We start from the raw sequence: 22,554 nt of genomic DNA on the forward strand, positions 1-22,554 counted from the left end.
GACATCAATCAAGTGAAAGCAAATGTATTTGAAGCAAAATATATTTTGGACTATTATAAGCAAGTGGTGGCACAGAGGCAGTACAGTACAAAACAACTGTAAAAGAAAAGGACTTGTTTGCAGGGAAGCATTTCACATTGATCCAGTTTTTGGTCAGGTAAAGTTATTCTTTCTGTTATCAGAGAAATTGTTCTTCTGATGGAAAGAGCCTTCTCCTCCCTATTACCATCCCCCATTTCCTTCCTGAAAATTGAGGGTAACCACACTTAATTAGAGATGTTATTGATAAAAATATATTACACATGAAATAATTGTCAGAGGGAAGGGTAGATTGAAAACCACTGTACTAGAAAAAAACTCTTACCAGGAAACTCTAACCACATCCCCCCAACACATAATCTATGGCTTACTTTTACCATGAGAATAGTCTGATTCTACTATAATCTAAATTATAATTAAATAAGGTATATTGTGTGTATAACATATTTGATGAAAAACTTTAGAAGATCTCTATAACTTCTATGCAGATTAAGAGAAGCACTAAGAGTAGTAACATTTCAACTAAAATATATATTCAGTTGTGCTGTTAATTTATAAAAGAAAATGTACAGGATAAAATGGCAGAATAGCTTAATTGAACTAATCATCTCAAATAAAATCATGATAAATTCAGGATAAAATATTAAAAAACAACTATTTGAAGACACTGGAGAGTGACCAAAAAAGACAGAGCTGGAGAAGAGTCTAACCTTGAAAAACTGACTACAACCTATGAAGTTTGTGAATTTGCAGCTTTTCTACTGAGGTGTTCTTCAGTTCATGGGTGGCAGAAACCTGCAGCCCTACTACTAGCTTGAATGGTCAGAGGACAGACAGTGAGGTTAGTAGAACAGACAGAAGGTTATAGATAAAATCCTGAAAGGAAGGTAGCCTCAGAAAGGTCAAGAAACAAACCCTACATAAAAAATTGACCCAAATCCTGGCTGACTGCTAAACTGCATGTGTATGGGGGAAATCCAGCAGCAGCTGGAAAGTGAAAACTAAGTAGAGACAGCAGCTGCTGCCCACAAGAGAGGAAACAAGTTTATGAATCCAGCCAAATCAATTGCCAATTAGAACAAATATATTTCTTCAGAGGAATATAAAATCAAGAGCTTCCATATTATTCAAAACATCCAATACATAGGAAATGTGGCCCATGTATTTTTAAAAAGCAACCAATAGAAACTAAACCTGAGATGACTGAAAAGTTGCACCCTGACACAGACTTTAATGCAGCTATTATAAATATGCTCAAGGATTTGTAAGAATATGTATGTGTGTATACACACACCACACACACCCACACACACACACACACACACACACATAATTATTGAATAAATGGGGAATCTCATCAGAGGAACAGAGACTATTAATATACAAAAAAGAACTCAATAGAAATTCCTAAAACTGAAAAGTACAATGACTAAAATGAAAAATTTGCTAGATAGGCTTAACAGCAAATTAGAGATGGCAGAAAAAAAGAATCAGTAAACCTGAAGGATTATCAACAGAAATCATCCAACCTGAAGAACAGAGAAAACTAACAGACTTAACAGATTACTGGGACAATATGAGGTAGTATAATATGTATGCAATTAGAAATCTATAAAAAGAGGAGAGAGAAAATGGGAAAGAAAAATATTTGAAAAAATGGCAAAAACTTTCCAAATCTGGTGAATGACAGTCAAGAAGGTAAATGAATCTCAAGAAAGATTAATACAAAATAGACCACACCTATTACATATTGGTCAAATGACTTAAATCCAAAGATAAAAATCTTCCAGCAAAGAAAACTTTAGGTTCATATGGCTTCATTAGGAAATTCTGTCAAACAAGTAAAAAAGAAATACAATAATACCAACATTTCATAAATTCCATTATGGATCAATGACTGTATCCCCTCAAAATGCTTATGTTGAAACCCTAATCCCCAATGTGACTGGCATTTGGAGATGGTACTTGGGGGATAATTAGGTCATCAGGGTGGAGGCTTCATGAATGGGATTAGTGACCTTAAAAGGGGATAAGACCAGAGCTCTCTCTCTCCACATGTGAGACACAGAGAAAAGGCAGCTGTCTACAAGCCAGGAAGAAGGCCTTCACCAAAATACAACCATGCTAGCACCCTGATCTTGAACTTCTAGCCTTCGGAACTATGACAAAATAAATAAATGTTTATCATTTAAGCCTCCTAATCTAAGACATTCTGTTAAAACAGCCTGAACTTAAGCAAACTCTTTCAGAAAATAGATGGAGTAATACTTCCCAACTCATTAGATCAGCATAACCCTTATATCAAAACCTGTCAAAGATATTACAAGAAAAGAAAATTATAGATCAATATCACTAAGAACACAGATAAAATCCTTAACAAATCAATCTAAGGAATATACGAAAATAGATAATACATCATTTTCAAATGGTCTTATCCAGCAATGAAAGATTGATTTAATATTCAAAAATCAATTGACATAACCACTACATAAGTGGAATAAAGAATAAAAACCATATGATCATCTTATTTGATATAGAAAAAGCATTCAACAACATTCAACACCCATCAAGATAAAAACTCCGAGAAAATTAGAAATAGAAGGGAACTTCTTTAATCTGAAAAAAGGAATCCATGAAAAACCTACAAGCAATATCAAATTTAATGAAAAAATGCTACTTTTCCCTGAATATCAGAATTAAGACAAACATGTCGAATACCACCAATTCTTTTCAACATTGTCCTGGATTTCCTGGACAATGCAATTACGAGGGGACAAAAACAAAGAAAGAAAAGAAAAGAAACAAAAGGCATACACATTGGGAAGGAAGAAGTAAAACTGTCTCTATTCACAGACAATATTGTCTACATAGAAAATCACAAAATATCTATAAAAAAAGCTACCAGAACTAATACACCAGTTTAACAAAATCATAATATACAACATCAATATGCAAATAAATAAATGCAGAGTTGTACACTTAAAAAGCTTATGTAAATACACAATAAGGTACCACTGCACACCATCAGAATAGCTAAAACTTGTATATGTACTGTTCCTTTTAGTTTATTTTTGAAACTTTTCACAAATAAAATTAAAAAGACAATGTTCAGATTTGGGAAGGTTTCCTATTTTTCTAGTCAGTTTTTATAATACTATGCAGAAAAACCTTTAAAAAGCACTTTAGTACCCAAGTTCTATTTGTTCCATTTCTAACATTGTATCTCTAGACCTATTACTAATACTTTCAAAAAAGTAATACTACATGGCAGAAATAAGATTTTAAACTATTTATATAGGTATCTGACCAACTTTTATATTAATATATGTATGTGTATGTTATAGATACCTATCATTTCCTTCCTGACCGCACTCTCCCAGAAAACCTGGACCTGGGCCATGTGGTTCAAAGTGGGCCAAACAGATTCTTTTATCTAGAATTTGGAGTAGAAAGTCAGAGTATTCCAGTAATTGGCAGTCAGTGAAGGCTTAAGGAGAGGAGAATTTGGCCAATGTCAGAAATTAGGAAAGACAAACCCATATGATAAGTCACAGGTGAACAGAAATGACCATCCCTTGCAGCGAAAAGGGAGAAAAAGAAGATAGGTCATGTGTCCACAGAAGAGAAGAAGGGAGGGACAGCCTGTCTCACATGAAACCTGATTATAAGTCCTATGCTTGGATTTGGAGAGTCACCCTGACTAACGTCACAAATCTCCCTTTAATTAAACTGAGTACATTTCTGTTATTTCCCAATAAAGAAGTTGCTTAAATAAGATTTTAAAAATCTTGAAACAAGACATAAATCACTGGGATATCTACCATGACAATGAGCTGCATCAGGACACAGGTCACATCTTCTTTGAATCCCCCAGCACATAACATTGTGCATCTGATACTCTTTTGTTTAATTAAGTTAATTTTCAACACTCTTATTGTGCCAGCCTTTTATCTTAGACATGATGCCAACATGTTTGTTTGAAAATCTATATTAATGTAGGTCTAGCATATAATAGTACTTGTCAAATGAAAAAAAATTATTAGGATGGTATTTGATAAACTGCATAAAATAATATCTTATATTTTAAATTAGACTTCATGTATATACCTAAAAAAATTTTAGGCTAAGCTATGCCCTTACACAACCACTATTCTATAGATATAGTTTATAATGTTTGTTTAGAAAAACTTTCAAAGTCTGTTTAATGTTTTCTTGAAAGTGAACATTAGCAGAAACAAAAACCTACCTCCACTGATGTCTGGTGCTGAAAGGTTCTGATCACTTAAGTTTTCTACTAACATCCAAGCAGGAAGGATTCTTTTCCTCTGGGCAAGATCTGGCTGCTGCTTACTGAAGTCTCTACATTCACCTAGAAAAGACTAAAAAGGTATCTATATATTAATTACTAAAAAGAATCATCCATCCTTAATGAATTTATAAAATTATTTACTTTACAGAAAACTACCATTAAAATATCCATCTCCAACTGTGTACTGAGTTAATCAAATTTCTTACAAAGAAATTCATTATCTCTATTAGTGGAAGTGTTGGACTAGTGTGATATTCTCCAGAGCTTAACTTAAAAACAGCAAAAGCGGATCAATGCTAGCAAAATTGTCATTTCTCCCCTTGAAATAACTTAGAGAACATGCATGCTATCGATGGATGAAAACCTAAATTTCTCACCACACTCTCTATGGCAGTAGTCTGGGTCTCCGTTATTTCTGTGCTTCTTTCCAGCTGTGAGTCACCAGTTGTCTCATCAGGTAAATTAATCACAGGGGATTTTGGTGTTTCATTAAGTATGTCACCCTCATCAAGCATTTGACTGTTTCTATAAAACAAAATAGAAATTTGTTTTCTAATCACTTAAATTTAACATGCTTCTGTTGCCAACCATGTCACTGTAAATGTGATTCTTCTGAGTCCATTTGACTGATTAGTTGTGCTCCTTTTCTCAGACTTAGAAGAAACAAAAAAGCAGATTATATTATACTAGAATAAAACATATAGACTAAAATATGTTCTTCATCTTCTGCCTATGATATTGCCATAAAATACATTAATCTCTATAAATCATGGGCTTGGAAACCACAATTATTTATGAGCTGTGTGGCAGCCATTTCTCTCAAGGCTTAAAAGCTATTTACTTATTTAATATTTGGTCAGATAGCCCATGAAAATTTAGATCACAATCCAACATCCTAAGAGATAATGTAAACTGCAAGGGCATCACTTAAGCTAGTTAGGCTCTTGGAGAAAAAAATAAATAAAATTCTGAGAAAATCCTGAGTTTAAGTTTATACATAGCTGCTACCAGAGTTCTGGCCAGCATAGCCACCTATGAAATATCCCAAACTCGTAGTACAACTGCAAGCTAAATGTTCTGGAACAGGAACATCCATGGTCACATGTGGAACATACTAGCAGAACCAATTACCTCATATTCTCTGCAATGTGCAGGAAGATCATCCAAAGTTGGATCATTATTACTTATGTTTGAATAGAGATGATTCAACACATTTATCTTTTTGAAAATCTGAAAATGTAGATTAATACTCCTCAAAATAAAAAGGAATGAACTACTGATATCTGTGCAACAACACAGATGAATTTCAAAGGCAGTTAGCTAAGTGAAAGAAGCCAGATACGAAGGGTATATTGTACGATTCCATTTACATGACATCCTAAAAGGGTAAAGCTACAGGGACAGAAATCAGATCAGTGGTTGCCAGGGATTGGGGGTGGAATGAAGGGATTTTCTACGAAGAGGCATAAGGGAACATTTTGAGGAAATGGAAATGTTCTATATATCATTGTTGTGGCACTTAAAACTTGTCAAAGTGCATTGAATTGTACATTTAAAAAGGATGAATTATACTGTCTGTAAATTGTTCCTCCTTAAACATGAATTTTATAAAACTGAAGATATAATATTTTAGAATGTGTCTGGTTGAAAAAAGTCTAAATAATGGCTTGTTTTATTTGTTTGTTTTAGTATTTCAATAATCTCTTCAAAGGCAGACTTGAATTTCAGTGGCAGGAAACAGCCCAAAGAGAAAACTTACTTAAACTAAATTCCCATGCAGCACCACATTTTTTGTTCAATAAATATTTTTTGAACACCTTTTAAACACAGTGCCTTACCATCTGTCAGGTACTGTGCCAGGCACTAAGGATACAGACTTGAAAACATGATTGCCCTATCTTAGAAAGCTCATTCTACTACAATACTCAGATCCATCTGACTCATAAGATACAGATGTACTTCCAAATTACGATTTTTTTCTCAAATTTTCTTAACACTGAATTTGAAAAATATTAAGAAACATTCAAGAGTAGTGCACTAACTTTTCACAACTTATAGTATTAGGAATTAAGCAATTTTGTCAATTCCATTTCTAGTTTATTTTCTATTCTGGCGTAAGTTTGAGACTAATACATATACATTCGATAGTCCATAGGTAATTTTTTGTTAATATTTACAAAAAATAAATGTAATAATAAAAAAATCAATCCCAGAACAAAATTCTATTTAATGTTTAGTTCAAAAGAAATCAAAGTACAAATTGTTCTATTACACCATTATTTAAATATCAAATACTGTCACTGTGATACAGATGTTTTTATCTTCAAATACTGCTGAGTAATCAACTATCACAGGATTCATAATGCATTATTACCAGAATTTGTTAAATAAAAAAATTAAAACTTGAAAATTTATCTAAATATGGTATAATAAAAGTAATTATTTTTTATAATAGTTTTATTAAAAACTAATTCACATAACCATAAAATTCATCCTGTTCAAGTGTACTATAGTGGTTTTTAGTATATTAACAGAGTTGTACAACTATCACTAATATCTAATTTTAGAACATATCACCTCAAAAAGCAATTCCATATGCATTAGGAGTCCCTTCTCGTTCCCTCTTCCTCTAGCCCCTGGCAACCACTACCCTACCTTCTGTATCTAAAGATTTACATTTTCTAGATATTTCATATAAATGAGATCATACAATATGTGGCCTTGTACATCTGGGTTCATTCACTTAGCGTGTTTCAAGACTCATCCATGTTGTAGCATATATCAGTATTTCATTCTTTTTTATGGCTGAGTAATATTCCGTACGAATACACCACATTTGTTTATACATGCAACAGTTGCTAAACATCTGGGTTGTTTCCACTTTTGGGCTATTATGAATAATGCTACTGTGACCATCCATGTACAAGTTTTTATGTGGATGTATGTTTTCAATTCTTTTGGGTATAGACCTAGGAATGGAATTGCTGGTCTATACAGTAATTTTAATTTTGAGGAACTGCCAGAATATGTTCCAAGGAGACTATATCATTTTACAGCCCCACCACAATGTACAAAGAGTTCCAAATTCTCCACATCCTCACCAACATTTGCTATTATCTTTTTGATTATGGCCATCCTAGTAGATAGGTGATTTCAATTTGCATTTCCCTATGACTAATGATTTAGAACATCTTTTCATGTTCTTATGCCCATTTGTCACCTTCTTTGGAGAAATGTCTATTCAAATCAGTTGTGCTTTTTAAATTGAGTTGTTTGCCTTCACATTGTTGAGTTATAATAATTCTTTAGATATTCTGGAAATAAGTCTGTATGATTGTGTCCACCCTACTTCTACAGGTCTAGTTTACCCATTCTATAATTTAAAATCTAACAAAGCCAAATGACCTCCTCAGGACTAACTCAAAAAACTAGTGTATGAATTTTAACCATACCTCAGATATCAGTATGTTTATTCTAATACCTCATTTCCTCAGTTTCTCTATGCTATATTTTCTGCTATTTTATAAGAAAGAGGAGTTATATAAATGTATTTTAAGTCAGAAGTTAATAACTTAATAAAATTTAAAAAGCTAAAAAAAATGAAGAAAATGTACTCAATTTCAAATTAACTATCTTGGTTACTGTTAGATGGGAAATACATTTCAAACAAAATGGTAAAAGACACCACATATGGGAGCAATCACTATTGAGGAATAATAAGTTTCCAAAGTCAAATATTTTCTAGAAAAACACACACACACATGCATTTGTGATGGCTAAGGAATTAGATTATAAAAATCATCACTTACTCTCATTTCATCAGACAACCTTACCTTAAGGTACATTCCATGTCCATTTCAGAGTGTGTAGACATAACACGGAAAATGTATTTGTCAACTAACAAAGAAAAACTATCTCCAGGATTCAACCAGCACCATAGATTTGTCTTCAGTGGTAAGAGCTGGCTCTTCTCAGAAGACTGATAAAAACATGGATTTGTGTGTATCTATCAAATAAAGAAAGAATATAGTACAGTAATGTTGTATCTCAAAATTATGACAAAATACAACTAAATATGAATTTTGGTATCAAAACAAGTTAAGTTTAATAAACCTGGCACTTATATAAGTACCATAATTATTTTTTATATATAAAAGAGAAAAAAGTTGTAATATACCTCCCATTTCTTCAGGAATCAAAGAAAAAAACAAAGTTATCAATTAACTGGTTAAAAGATTTCTTCTATTTGCTTAATAGAGACAACCGGACATTGGAAAGAGAAACATTAAAAATAATTCTCAGTATAGAAGCTGAATCCCCCACCTTTTATATCCAAAATGCACTAACCCCCTGATAATGACTAGCTTCTTTGCCACTTATTTTCTCCTAATAATTTCTTACTACAATTAAAAATTAAGACACTATGGAGCTACGGTTTGAATGTGTCCCCCAAAAGTTCATGTGTTAGAAACTTAATCCCCAATTCAACAGTGCTGTGAGGTGGGACATATAAGGGGTCATGGGGCCATAAGGGATTGGTTCTCATAAATAGATTAATGTTATTATGAAAGAAGGTTCATTATCTCTGGAGTGGGTTTGTTATCTCAAGAATGGGTTTGTCATAAATGCAATTTCAGCCATCTCTTGTGCACTCTCTTACATGTGCTCTCTCACCATGTGATGACTTCTGCCATGTTATGATGCAGCAGGAAGGCCCTCACCAGATAATGGCTCCCTGATCTTAGACTTCCCAGGTTCCAGAACTGTTAGCCAAATAAATGTCCATTCATTATAAATTACCCAATTTCAGGCGTTCTGTTACAGCAGCACAAAACCAACTAAGACATATAAGAAAGAAGAGTACTTTTTCCTCAGCTGAAATCATTTAGCATTTAAATTATAGGTGGTTAAATATTGGGCAATTAGCAAATCCAGCCACAAAGAAAGGGAACCGATGACTGTGGTCCATGATCATCTTTCCCGTTTCCTAAAACTGTCCATACAAGAGATCCCAGAACTAAAAGCAAAAATTACATGCTAAGAAAAGTCTAATGTTTGATCCTTCAACTTAAACCTAAATATATACTACTTACTGAATAAGTTAAAAAATCAAACTATATGTACTCCAACTAAAATGGTACATGTACTAGAAGTCCAAAAGATAGTTTTTAAAAAGTTATAAAGTAGACAAAAGTCTAGCAAAAAGGGAGAAGACATACACATAAAAAATTTGAAATGAAAACAATGACATAGTTACATAAAAAAAAAAAAACACTTGAAAAATAACAGAATATTGTCAATACTTTATACCAATACATTTGTAAATATGGCCAGAATTGACAACTAATAACACCAAACTGACTTTTTTAAAAAAAAAATATGGTTATATGTATGTATATGTGGCTTATTTGAAAGTATTTAATTATAAAAGGAGATCAGATTGGACCTATATTTCAAAAATGCAATCAATAATTTAAAATCTTTCCAACCCTTCCCAAAACCAGACCTTAGTGGATTTAAAGATCTTTCTGAATATCCAACTCTTCTTGTGACCAGAAAAAGATGGAAAGATCCCCAATTCCTTCAATGAGACAAGTTTAACTTTGATTCTAAAAGTAGACAAGGACAAAAATAATAGCAAACCCAAACCCACAGTGATTTAAACAATATAAGCTACCTATATGAGAGACATATTATTGGTGTGTGCCTTTTAACATATCCTTGGGATTATAAATGCAAACTTAGATGTGCTATAACTTTAGAAGTGGTGCAAAGGATGCATTATCCCTGAAGAAATGGAACTAAAATACAAATCAATTTTCTATAGCTTTCTCTTAGAGTTATCATTAAATATTAAAGCAAGATTGATGTGTACCCCTCAAAAAGGTACCTTTATTTTCAGTGCGTTTTTTTAAATTTGGAAAGCTTTTTTTTAAAAAAAAATCAGTTACGGAAAGGCTAAAGGCTATTATAGTATTTTCCAGATATTCTCCAAGTACATTCATAATTTCATGTGAATAAAAACAATAACAACTCAGAAATTCTGTGCAACAGAAAAAATACAACAAACCCAAAGATATATATTTTGAGGATCAATACCAAACAAAAAGAAATCTGGAATTTATATGTAGCTATAGAGCTCCTGCCCCAATCATCCAAGAACCAAAATGAGTAAGATTTTATTAAAATGAAATAAAAGCACCAGCAGCTATGAATCCACCCTGAGGATATAACCAACCACTGGCAACACAGTCATTTACAGAGAACATCGTCAGTTTGCCTTTATAATGCCTTTTCTTCCTGCTGATACCAGACTGTAGATTAAGTTTAAATGACACATAAAAAAGCTAACATCATCTCCTCATGAGCTAGCTATTTCCGAGAACTGCTCAAGAGCTAGAACATTTTTTAAAGGAGAAATATTAGAGGGAAAAAAGACAGAAATTCATGCAATTCAAAAGTATAAATTAGTAATTGCCCTGATTGCATTCAACTATCATTGTCAAAGCTATCTTTTTATTTGGTGGTAGGTTTGATTTCCAAATTAAAGGAAAGCAGAAAACATTTATTCACTTAAACATAATTTGGAGTATATAGCATACAGAAAGGAACATCATAACAAAACATTTGCTATATTCATTTATATAATTTTATAAAGTTTTCTTAACTAAAATTTCTCTTTCAACATTTTATTATAGTTGTATATATAACTTGCTTTATCAAAGAATTTGTGACAGATCAGGGAACAGAGGATAAATGATATTTAACACACATTTAGCACATATTTAAGATAAAATGAATGAAGCAGAAGTCACCTGTCAATCTCATTCTCATTTTCAAGATCTTAAAACTTCCATTAACAATTAAAGTCAGTTTTAGAACTTTTCTAAATTTCTCTAAGTTGTATCTTTTATCTACAATAAGTAGCTGAACAAATAAATCTATTTCAAGAGAATAGGCATTTTATTGAAACTATATTAATATATTAATAAATAAGAAATCAAGCAGTACATAGACCAAAACACACACACACACACACACACACACACATATATATATATAGCCAAGACCAAGATGCAGCTTTCCTTCAAGTAGCATACTGTAAACATAATTCTTGGGATAAAACTCAAAATTCAATTACTTTTCTAAAATAATAATCAAATTCTAGTACTACAGTTGTACATTTCCTTAAAAACAAATACACTTTTTCAGGTCTTCCAGTGTTTGGTAATTTGGCATCACAGAAGTAACTGCAGTATAATGTGTTATCCTTTATACCAGCATGTCATAAATGTGTCATAATAATTCTTTAAAGACATAATAGTACATGTAAGGCATTATGTGTGGACTCACCACTCCATTTAAGAACATGAATTTTACCATTTCCTTCAAGGTCCCTTGTGAACCTTTCCTTATCCTAATCTCTTTTCAATTCCCTCAAGGTAATAATTATCTTGATTTTTGTTTATCACTCCTTGCTTTTCTCTATAATTTTACTACTTTTGTTTATGACCCTAAATATATTGCTTATTTTGTAGGATTTCAAATTTTATATAAATGTATTCATAGTATATATATTTTTCCAATGCCTGATTTTATCATTCAATATTATGTTCTAAATTTTAATCCATGTTTTTCATGTTTTCACTGTAATTTATTTACCTTGACTGCCGTGGTATATTTCATTATATAAATATATTACAGTGTATTTATCGGTTCTACTATTCATGGAAATTTATGTTGCTTCTAGTATCTTTGCTATACAGCTTTGCTATACAATATTGCTATGCAGTTTCTTTCATCTACCTCTTAGTGCACATGTGTGTAAGGAGCTTGTAGCGAACATGTCTTCATCTTGAAAAAATGATGTTGACCTATTTTCCAAGGTGGCTGTACCATCTAAGCTCCCACCGGCAGTTTATAACCATTCCAGTTGTTCTATATCCTCACCAATATTTGAAATCGCTAGACTTTTTCATTTTTGCCAATCTGTTGGGTGTCAAATGGTATCTCATTGTGGTTTCACTTGCATTTCTCCACTTAATAAGGAGGTTTAACAGCTTTTCATGTTTATTAGACAGACAGTCAGGTTTCTACTTTTATAATATGCAACTCAAGTCTTCACCTATTTTTCTGCTGGATTATTTACCTTTTTCTCATGGATTAAAGGCATTTGTTATATAGTCTGCTCTGCCAATGACATGTGTTTTAAATATCTTGTACCTGTTGCATTTTTCATTTTCACTACAGTGTCTTGACAAACAAAGCTTCCTAATTTTAATTTAATTGGCATTTTTCAATCTTTCATTTATGGTTTCTGTTCATCATATTCCATTTAAAAACCCTTCTCAATTCTGGAGTCATAAGGGTTTTTTTCCTATAGTTTAACAGTTTCATAGTTTAGACTTTCACATTTAATCCACCTGGAATAGATTTTTGGGTACGGTTTGCAGTAGAGGTGTAATTTTTTTCCCAACACATAACAAACTGTCCCAGCACCACTTATCAATAAAAAATCCTCTTTCCCATTGATATGCAACACCTGCCCTGGCCCAAATCAAATTTCTATATATGTAAGTCTGAATCGAAAGTTGTTTTCAGTTCTAAAATTTTATTCAACTGAAGGCAATAGAACTTCTTATTAAGATAAATCATCAATTAGTTTTAACTTCAAAAAGCTTTTTTTAAACAAGAGAACACCAAATGACAAGAGAATCCTCACGTGGGAAACATAATATAATGAAAAAAATTACTGCACAGGATTCAAAGAATCTGAGTTCTAATTCTCATTCTACAACTTGCTTACCATGCAAGATCAGACATTCTCCAGAAGCCATGACATTCTAAATTGTCAAAAAAAAAAAAAGGGTACCAAGAAAAGGGTACAAAATATTTACCTTTCTCCTATGTATAAAAGTCACATTTACTAGACAGTAAAATTATACTAAATAATATTTCAAAGATAAATATAAACACAGGCATAATTTAAATATACTTTATCATTCCAAATTTTATAATTATATCTATAATCTTATGAGGAATTTTTGTTCTAGCTTCTAATATTACATTTACTACAGTTTGGTGTACAAAAGACACTTGTTAATGTTTACACAATTGTTTTATGATCTGAGTTCTGTCTAATTAAAGATCCAGAAAGAGGAAGAGTATTTTCAAAAAGGAGCCTTCTTTTAACTGAACATTACTAAAATCCCACATAGAAATTTGGCCCACTACATACTGGATAAAATTTAACCCAAAGAGAGCATTTTTCACTAATAAAATCACCTTTAGTTTAGGCATACTTATTTTATATTATTAGTACACCTCTCAATAGCCACAGAAGTAAAAAATCTATCTGAATACTTTTCATCCAAGGATCTACACAACTCCAACTAAGCACCTTTATTAAGCCAATCTGGAAAACATTCTAGTTTTTAAGTATAAATGTCCTTGATTAACAACTGAGAAAAAATGCAAAGAAGTTTAAAATATTCATGCATTAGTAAATATGATGTTTTTCTAATGCCCTATTTTTTATATATAAAAATGTAATGCCATGTGAATTCTGTTATAAAGCCTTCTTCTTAGCATTGAGTAAATAAAGTGTGTGAAGAGAAAACCTGATATTCATTCAGTTGTTCACAATTCGGTTGATTAACTTGCTCACAAATAAATGTGCTGATTTCTTAAAATGGATCATTTCACTATTTACAAATATTCTGCTACTACAAATTTTTCAGATAACACTTGGAGCACAAGCAAAGCTGCAAAAACAATAGGAGTCATAGGAATTAATCAAGTTGCCTTTATAAGTGGAGTAAAAAGTATTATTCATTATTTTCTGTGATAACTGCATATATAGTTATCAGCAGGATTTGAATATTAACAATACAAATCCACAAATGTCTATAAACCTACTCCAGTAGCTGAAATTCTCTGCTCTGGTATTAAAAAATAAAACAAAAAACCAGAAATTCAATCATCAAAGACTAGTTACATGATATACCTATCAAAGAATAAGTACTAACTATGGGTTCCTCTTTTCATTAACGTGAATTAAAAAGGAGTGAATCTAAATCTTATAGAAAGTCTGCATTAAGTCACAGATCTTTCACTTGAGGAACCAGGTGTATTAATAGCCATAATTGCTATTTTGCAAAGGTGGATAAGAATTTAGAGATCCCTATATTCTTTCCTTTAATATGTTTAGTAACAACAGCAAAAACCTTCTTTATTTTAGGCCATGGTAGTTCATTAGAATGGTGTTAGAAATTCAGTACTAGAAAATAACATACTTTTGTAAAAATCTGTGATGTCGCCAGTCCTAGAAATGCTACATATAGTCCCCACCACAACACATACTCATGCATTCCACAAATATTAATTATCTACTATGTGCTAGGCATCATGCTAAATACTAGGGATACAAAGATTTGTCAGAGTTCCTTTACTCAAGTTTATCATGCAGTAAGTCTCAGCTAAGAAGAATAAGAAAGTTGGAGAAGATCCAGAGATGAATAACTTAATGGTAAATACAAGGGTTCCCACAGGAGTGCTGACTACAGATATTAACACTAAGACAATGCAGAGTAAGAATGAGACACAAAGCTTTTTAAAAATTATTTATTCAAGGTTAAGATAGAGTGAATTCAGCTTAGTCAAAAAATTTCCCAGTACAATTAAATAGATGCTTTTCAAATCTGGGAATAATTTAACATAGGGTAATAAAAGGAAGTACTCTCTGTGTAAAGAAAAGAACAGGACAGGCAGCTGTACATAAAAGATGAAAATACAAATCGATTTAAAAATGTTATAAATTAATGAATTTAATTCCATAATAATAAGTTTACCACCACACCATCTAGTCCAAAATAAATGGACCCTCACACACATATTTCATTCTCCTATACAATAGATTCTGCAAATGAAAGGGAGTAACTACAGACTATATTCCTGGAAACTAGCTGTCCCTACAAATCATCAGTAATTCTGTATCAGTAAACTATGAAGCACACAATTCAAAAAGTCTAGCCCTCAACATAAATTTTCAAATTAAAATTATTTTTAAAACCCTGAAGTTGAACAAGGTCTAAATTTTAGAAATATTCAACTCCACATACAGAGATAAATAAATTTGTAAAAATACAACCCTATAACATTTCAGCAACTGTGGTCCTTACTTACCCTACCTCAACCAACCAACCATTACATAATTATGGGCTTTCTTATGGGATCTTATTTGGAACATCTAGTTATAAACAAAATCATAATATATACATTAACTGGCAGTCATCTTTCATTAAAATTCCAACTAATGGCCAGGCATGGTGGCTCACGGCTATAATCTCAACACTTTGGGATTACTGAGTCCCAAGCAAGGCGGGAGGATCACTTGAGGCCAGGAGCTCAAGACCAGCCAGGGCAAAATAGCAAGACCTCATCTCTACAAAAATTTTTTAAAAATTAGGCGAGTGTGGTGGTACATGCCTATAGTCCCAGCTACTCAGGAGGCTGAAATGGGAGAATTGCTTGGCTTTAGCCAAGGAGTTTGAGTACGCTATGATTGTACCACTGCACTTCATCCTAGGCAACAAAGTGAGACTCTGTCTCAAAAAAAAAAAAAAATTCTAACTGTGTAAATGTAGCATTGTCCTATGAGAAGATACAGTTTTAATAGTTTAGATCTTTACCTCCTAATTATCTTCTGGCAATGAGAAGGATATACTCTGACATTAATTCCCTATTTCCATAACCTGAGAAAATAAGCACCTCCAATCAGGAACTCAAAGGGTAAGAGATATAAAGTTAAAATAAATCATTAATAACATATTTACCGGTTTGATTCGAAGCTGACCACCCACCACCTCAAGAATGGCATGTCTTCTGGATACTCTCTTGTCTGTTATCTACAGAGGGAAAAAAAATTAAAATTTCAAGCATAACCACCTCCTTAAAAAACAACAAAACAAACAAGCAAACAAAGCCCTTAGCAATGTTTCTGAAATCAGAAGGCTATTTATTAAATGTATCATTCATTCAACAACTGTATATTGAAATAACTGTCTTCCTTTAACAAATAATGAAACTCAGAGATTCAGAGACCTGCCCAAAGTCATGGAAGAGTAAATGACAGAGCCAAGACTCAAGCTTGAGATCCCAAAACCTTACACAATAGCCAAGACTCAAGCTTGAGATCCCAAAACCTTACATAATAGTTTCCATTCATAACAGACACCTACTGGGGATTTTTACCAATAAAACTCAAAAAATGAGAGAATATCTACATCATAAGTACTTATGAAACATTTCAAATACAAGAAATATATAGTATGTTATAATGATAAAGGTTCTAAAAGGAGGTAATCTGGTAAATATAAACAGTCTGACTATACAGGCTTTGGGGTCAGGCAGGCCCAGATCAGGCAGAACTGCACTTTATGCTCTGAGGCCATCAGTAGCAGTTAAGAGATCAGGAAGGCAGGAAGGGGAAGAGTGAAAAACAAATATTTACAGCGAAGAAGAAATTAGCATTTTTTTAATATTTGCTTCCTGTTTTAAGGTGGTGTTCTATATATGCTCGCAATCTTTGCTGCATTCCAAAGTTCAAAAATTATTTGTACTTTAAATGCTGAAAATGCTAATCAACCCTTCTTCTTTTCACTGTAAACACAATAGTTAATATTACCTTTTTTATTTGCAGCTTATACATAATGAAAGCATGTTAAGCACCAATTTCACTTAACACCATAATTACCTGATTCATCTCTTGGTTACCTTAGTATCTAGCATTTGAATTCTGTCATTATCCACATCAGGACTAAAATTATCAGGAAAAACAGAACATGGTAACACATAAATTCAATTAAACCCATTAGTTTTGCAAAAATGTGAAACTGCCAGGAAACAGTACTCATTTTTTTTAACTAGATAGCAGTTACACACTTAGGGCTGTGACTATATACAAATAGTAACATCAAGCATCAGAATGAGTACCACACAAATGCATTTTTCACAAACTAAAGTTAATTTTTAGAACATTTGCTAAAATAAAATATCTTAAAGATAGTTCATTTAAAACACATCTATTATTTAAATAATACTATACTATATCGTATACTACTATACTATATACTACTATATATATACACACACATTATATATATACTACTACTATAAAATACAATGGCTATTTCAGAGAAGTAAATATAAACTAATAATCTTTTCTATCAGAAAAAGGGTAGAAATTTAAAGATTCCTTTATTTTTCCCAGAATGTACCTTAACAATGGCAGGTATCTGATAACTGAGTTTATCATTTGCATAGAACTTTCATTTAAACATTAAGACTCACCATAACACTGTCACAGCTATTATTCATAATTCACATATTAAAAATAAAAATAGAAAGCCCAGAGAAGTCAAGTAACTTGGTGCTATAGTTTGGATGTTTACCCCCCAAATCTCTTGTTAAAATTTGATCCCTTATGCTGGAGATGGGGCCTAAAGGGAGGCATTTGGGTAATGGGGGTTAGATCCCTCATGAATAGATTAATCATGCCTTCCCTGGGTAGGAGGGGTGAGTGAGTTCTCACTCTCATTAGTCCCACCAGAACTGGTTGTTAAACAGAGCCTGGCACCTTCTCTCTCTCTCTCTCTCTCTTCCTCTCTCACCATGTCATCTCTGCAGCTCTCCTTTGCTGCAACCTGAGGCTTTCGCCAGATGCCCAATCTTCCAGCCAGCAGAATTGTGAGCCACATAAACCTTTTTTTCTGTATAAATTACCCAGTCTCAGTTATTCCTTTATAGCAACACAAAACAGACTAAGACACTTGAGCAGGTCATTCTTCAGGTAGGCAGTACTCCAAATCCACTCTTATTTATAAAAATAGATAACACACATGAGAAAAACACTCATGCATGACTACACCTACATGTGATCATTCAAAAATAATTTCAAGAAGTTCAAATTATTCTGTGGCCGGGAGTAAGAAGTTCCTATTTCTAACTTGCATATCAAAATCTCATTGTTACCTCAATAATACAAACCAATTTTCTAACAGAGTAATAAGCTGTCAAATATAAAACCATGATGTATGATAGTTACTATAACAGCCCATTTTAGGTTTCTTTCTTTCCTTTTTTAAACTATATTTTTGCAGGAAGTAGTTATGGACTTTTCCTATCTCCCATCTTTCTTTGGAGTAGGCTTCACTGACAGTACAAAGATAAAGATATTTAAAGGAATACAAAAGTATAATGTGACCCCTAGTGGACAAATGATTTCATGACAGTGTACTTTCATTATAAACTGCAAATCTCTAGAATACAAAAAAAGTGCTTTAAAGCGTCTTTGAAATTAACATCATTCAGACATTTAGTTATAAGACACCTTTAAACCAAACCTCTAAATAGAACAAGCTGCATGATAATCATTTATGCTTTCTCAATGGGAATCTTAAAAGTTTAATAAATTATCATTAAAATATTTTAATTTCAGGATAGGGGTATGGAGGAGGGGTGAGGAAGAGGTAACATATAGTTTATCCTAAAGATCCAAAGACCTGCTTTATTTAACAGCCTATCACTGCCCCTTGTGCAGAGTGAATATCCAATACATTCTTATTAAATTAATTAATATGTGAGGGTTGGAATTTTCAGCCCCACCTCCCAACCTCCAGGGAGGGAAGAAGAGCCAAAGGTTAAGTTGATCACTGAAGGCCAATGGTTTAATCAATCATGACTATGTAATGATGCCTCCATAAGAACCCAAAAGGGTCAAGGTTAGGAGAGCTTCCAAATAACTGAACACACAGAGGTTCTTGGAGGTTGGCACAACTGGGAGGGCACAGAAGCTCTGCACCCTTTCCCATATCTCATCCTGTGCATCTCATCTGTATTCTTTGTAACATTCTTTATAATAAACCAGTAAGTATAGGTATTTCCCTGAGTTCTGTGAGCTGCTCTAACAAATTAATCAAACCCAAAGAGGGGGCCATAGGATCCCTGATTTATAGCAGGTCAGTCAGAAGCACAGGTAAAACAACCTGGGGCTTGCAACTGGCATCCAAAGTGGGAGGAAGTCTTGGGGACTGAGCCCTCAACTTGGGGGATCTGAAGCTGTCTCCAGGTAGATAATTTCAGAAGTGAATTGAGTTAGAGGACACCCAATTGGTGTCCACTGCAGAACTGATTGCTTGCTTATTGGTGGGGAGAAATCCCACACATTTTGTCACAGAAGTCTTCTCTGTTAATTGCTGTATTTTTTTTCCACTCAGAATATATACATGAAAAGTGGTTCGTTACGCATCTATTACAGTGGCCAAAATCCACAACAGTGATAACAACAAATTCTGACAATGGTGGCCAGCAACAAGAACTCTCATTCATTGCTGGTGGGAATGCAAATAGTACAGCCACTTTGGAAGACAGTTTGGCATTTTCTTACAAAACTAAACACTTTTAATATACAATCCAGCAACTGTGCTCCTTAGTATTTACCCAAATGAGTTGAAAACTCACATCCGCCCAAAACTTGCACATGAATGTTTATAGCAGCATTATCCAAAACTGCCAAAAATCAGAAGCAACCAAGATGGCCTTTGGTAGGTAAATGGATAAACTGTAGTTCATCCAGATAATGGAATATTACTCATCACCAAAAAGAAATGAGCTATCAAGCCATGAAAAGGCATGAAGGAACTTTAAATGCATATTAATAAGTGAAATCTGACAAGGCTACATACTACATGATTCCAACTCTATAAAATTCTGTAAAAGGCAAAACTATGGAGATGGTAAAAAGTTCATGGCTGCCAGGGGTTCAGTGGAGGGAGGGATAAATAGGCACAGGAGATTTTTAGGGCAGTGGAACTATTCTGTATGATGCTGCAATAATGGATATCTGTTATTATACATTTGTCAAAACCCATTGAATGTACAATACCAAGAGTTAACCCTAGTGTAAACTATGGAGTCTGGATGATAATGTTGTGTCAATGTGGATTCATCAATTGTGACAAACATAACACCACACTGGTGTCGGACACTGATAGTAGAGAAGGTTGTGCATGTGTGAGGGCAGGGGATATATGGGAATACTCTGTACTTTCTACAGTATTTCTGTAAACCTAAAACTGCTCAATAAAGTTTATTTTAAAAAACTAATATACAAAAAAGCAGTATTTGTAAAAGTTAAATGGGATCATTGATGTAATGTGATTATCCTACAAGATTCATCAGTACTCAACCAACTATCCAATATGCCATACACTTGGAACTTTAGAGCCTTAAACCATACATTCATTTAGCCTGAAGGGCCCTTCCCTACCTCCTACCCACTCTCCATCTACCAAAATTCTAACTGTCCTGACACTTCAAAGTCCAGCTCGATATGCCACCAAGTTCAAGAAGCTTTTCCTGATCCCTCATCTTCACTGTGGGTTCCTTCGTATACTGCTCTGTACCATGTAACATCATTCCATTTGGCTCATGGGATTGAAACAAAAGTTTTCATTCAATGTGACCTTTTAAAAATCAGGGATTATATCTAAAAATCCAGATTTCCTACTGCTCTGGAAAAAATATCATACCGTTACCAGATGGGAACAGGAGCAAGTAGCAGGAACTGCTTTGGAGATCCCTCTCCTTGTGGCCTTCCCAAACTGAGGCAGAACTATTGTCATTTATCATTATCCTTGTGTTGGTCTTTAACTTCCTCCCACTTCACTCACTCAAAGTGCCTGCCTGGTTCCAGTGTCCCCATTTGAGGTTGTAACCCTATTTAGTCACTTGCTTATACGTCTCTCACACCTATTACACTATATGTTTCTTGAGAGCAAGGGCTTGCTTCTCCTTCACCTTCCCTTCTCCTATACGCCCTCCCATCCAACCATAGCATACGAGGGCTGTCCAGAAAGTATCCAGCCACTGGTAATATAATTTCTCATATTACATGGCTGGATACTTTCCGGACGGCCCTTGTGTATTTATCAACTATTTTCTGAATTTGGTAAATTATCAATCAACAAAATAGGAAAAATGTTAATATCTAATTCATTATGAATGTTGCTCCTTAAGCTGAAGCAACTGGTAACACTGCTTCTTTACTATGTTTAAATTCACTTCAAAACTTGGTGATATCCTTTTTCACATCTAAGTAAGTCACAATTAAGCTTTTTTTGAGGGCAAAGTGAATGAGAGGCTAAAATGTAGAAGTTGAAGGAAGATATCATGTGTTGAACGCCTACTATGTGCCAGGCATTGGTACTAGGCTAAATAATTAAAGGAGGGAAGGGCAAACCTAGAAATAAAAGAGGTGGCTGGGAAGAAACAGTGTTGGACCAAGTAGGAAAAGCATGCCAGGACAGCCAGTAGGATTCTGCAACAAGAAGTTAAAGTAGCTATAAGGAATGATGAAGATATAACATCTCTATGGTTCTCCTGGAGAGAGTTGGAACCCATTATATTAAGTGAAGTATCCCAAGAATGGAAAAACAAGCATCACATGTACTCACCAGAAAATTGGTTTCCCTGATCATCACCTAAATACAAATCTGGGAACGACACCAATTGGATATCAGACTGAGGTGGGGGGTGGGGGAGGGGATGGGGGTATGCCTACACAATGAGTGCATTGCGCACCGTTTGGGGAGTGGCAACACTTGAAGGTGCTGACTCGGGAAGGGGGGGTGGGGAAGGGAGGGATATATACCTCATGATGGGTGCAATGTGCATGACCTGGGGAACAGACACGCCTGGAGCTCTGACTTGGGGGGAAAGGCGGTACAGGAGCAACGTATGTAACCTGCAATTCTGTATCCCCCATAACAAGATGAAATAAAAAAAAAAAAAAAAAAAGAAGAAGTTAAAGTACAGGGTTGCCAGGTCATAGAGTGGATACTTTGTGTAAATGTTGTGGAACACTTACAACATTCTTGGAAGTGATGAACTGATGCCACCTGAAGAGTCTATACTGAAGCCAATGACCTTCCCTGTACCCTAACCAGGGCCACTTATCTTTTTAAGCAAATCAGTGGATTCAATTACATCTGCATTGAGAATGTCTCAGTAAATACCTGATGCTATCCTATTCCTTGGAGGAAAATAGATCATAAAGAAATGTGTTTCAAAAATCTCTGCTGTCAAAACAGATTTAAGACTAATTTGAAATTGGAAAGATTTCATTTAAGAGTGTAATCAGCTTTAAT

The 22,554-nt window shown here is 33.7% G+C and overlaps 1 protein-coding gene across 1 annotated transcript in view; it reads right to left on the reverse strand.

Annotated features, from left to right (window-relative positions):
- APLF (aprataxin and PNKP like factor) overlaps nt 1–22,554 on the reverse strand; it is a 69,921-nt gene that overhangs the window by 44,059 nt on the left and 3,308 nt on the right. The window contains exons 2-5 of the mRNA XM_069494710.1: nt 16,183–16,254; nt 8,182–8,354; nt 4,726–4,873; nt 4,286–4,418 (exon numbers count right to left, since the gene is read on the reverse strand). Coding sequence (XP_069350811.1) covers nt 4,286–4,418; nt 4,726–4,873; nt 8,182–8,354; nt 16,183–16,254 — 526 coding nt within the window. The remainder of the gene's footprint in view (nt 1–4,285; nt 4,419–4,725; nt 4,874–8,181; nt 8,355–16,182; nt 16,255–22,554) is intronic.

The sequence above is a fragment of the Eulemur rufifrons genome, chromosome 19 (assembly GCF_041146395.1).
Source record: "Eulemur rufifrons isolate Redbay chromosome 19, OSU_ERuf_1, whole genome shotgun sequence".
NCBI lineage: Eukaryota > Metazoa > Chordata > Mammalia > Primates > Lemuridae > Eulemur > Eulemur rufifrons.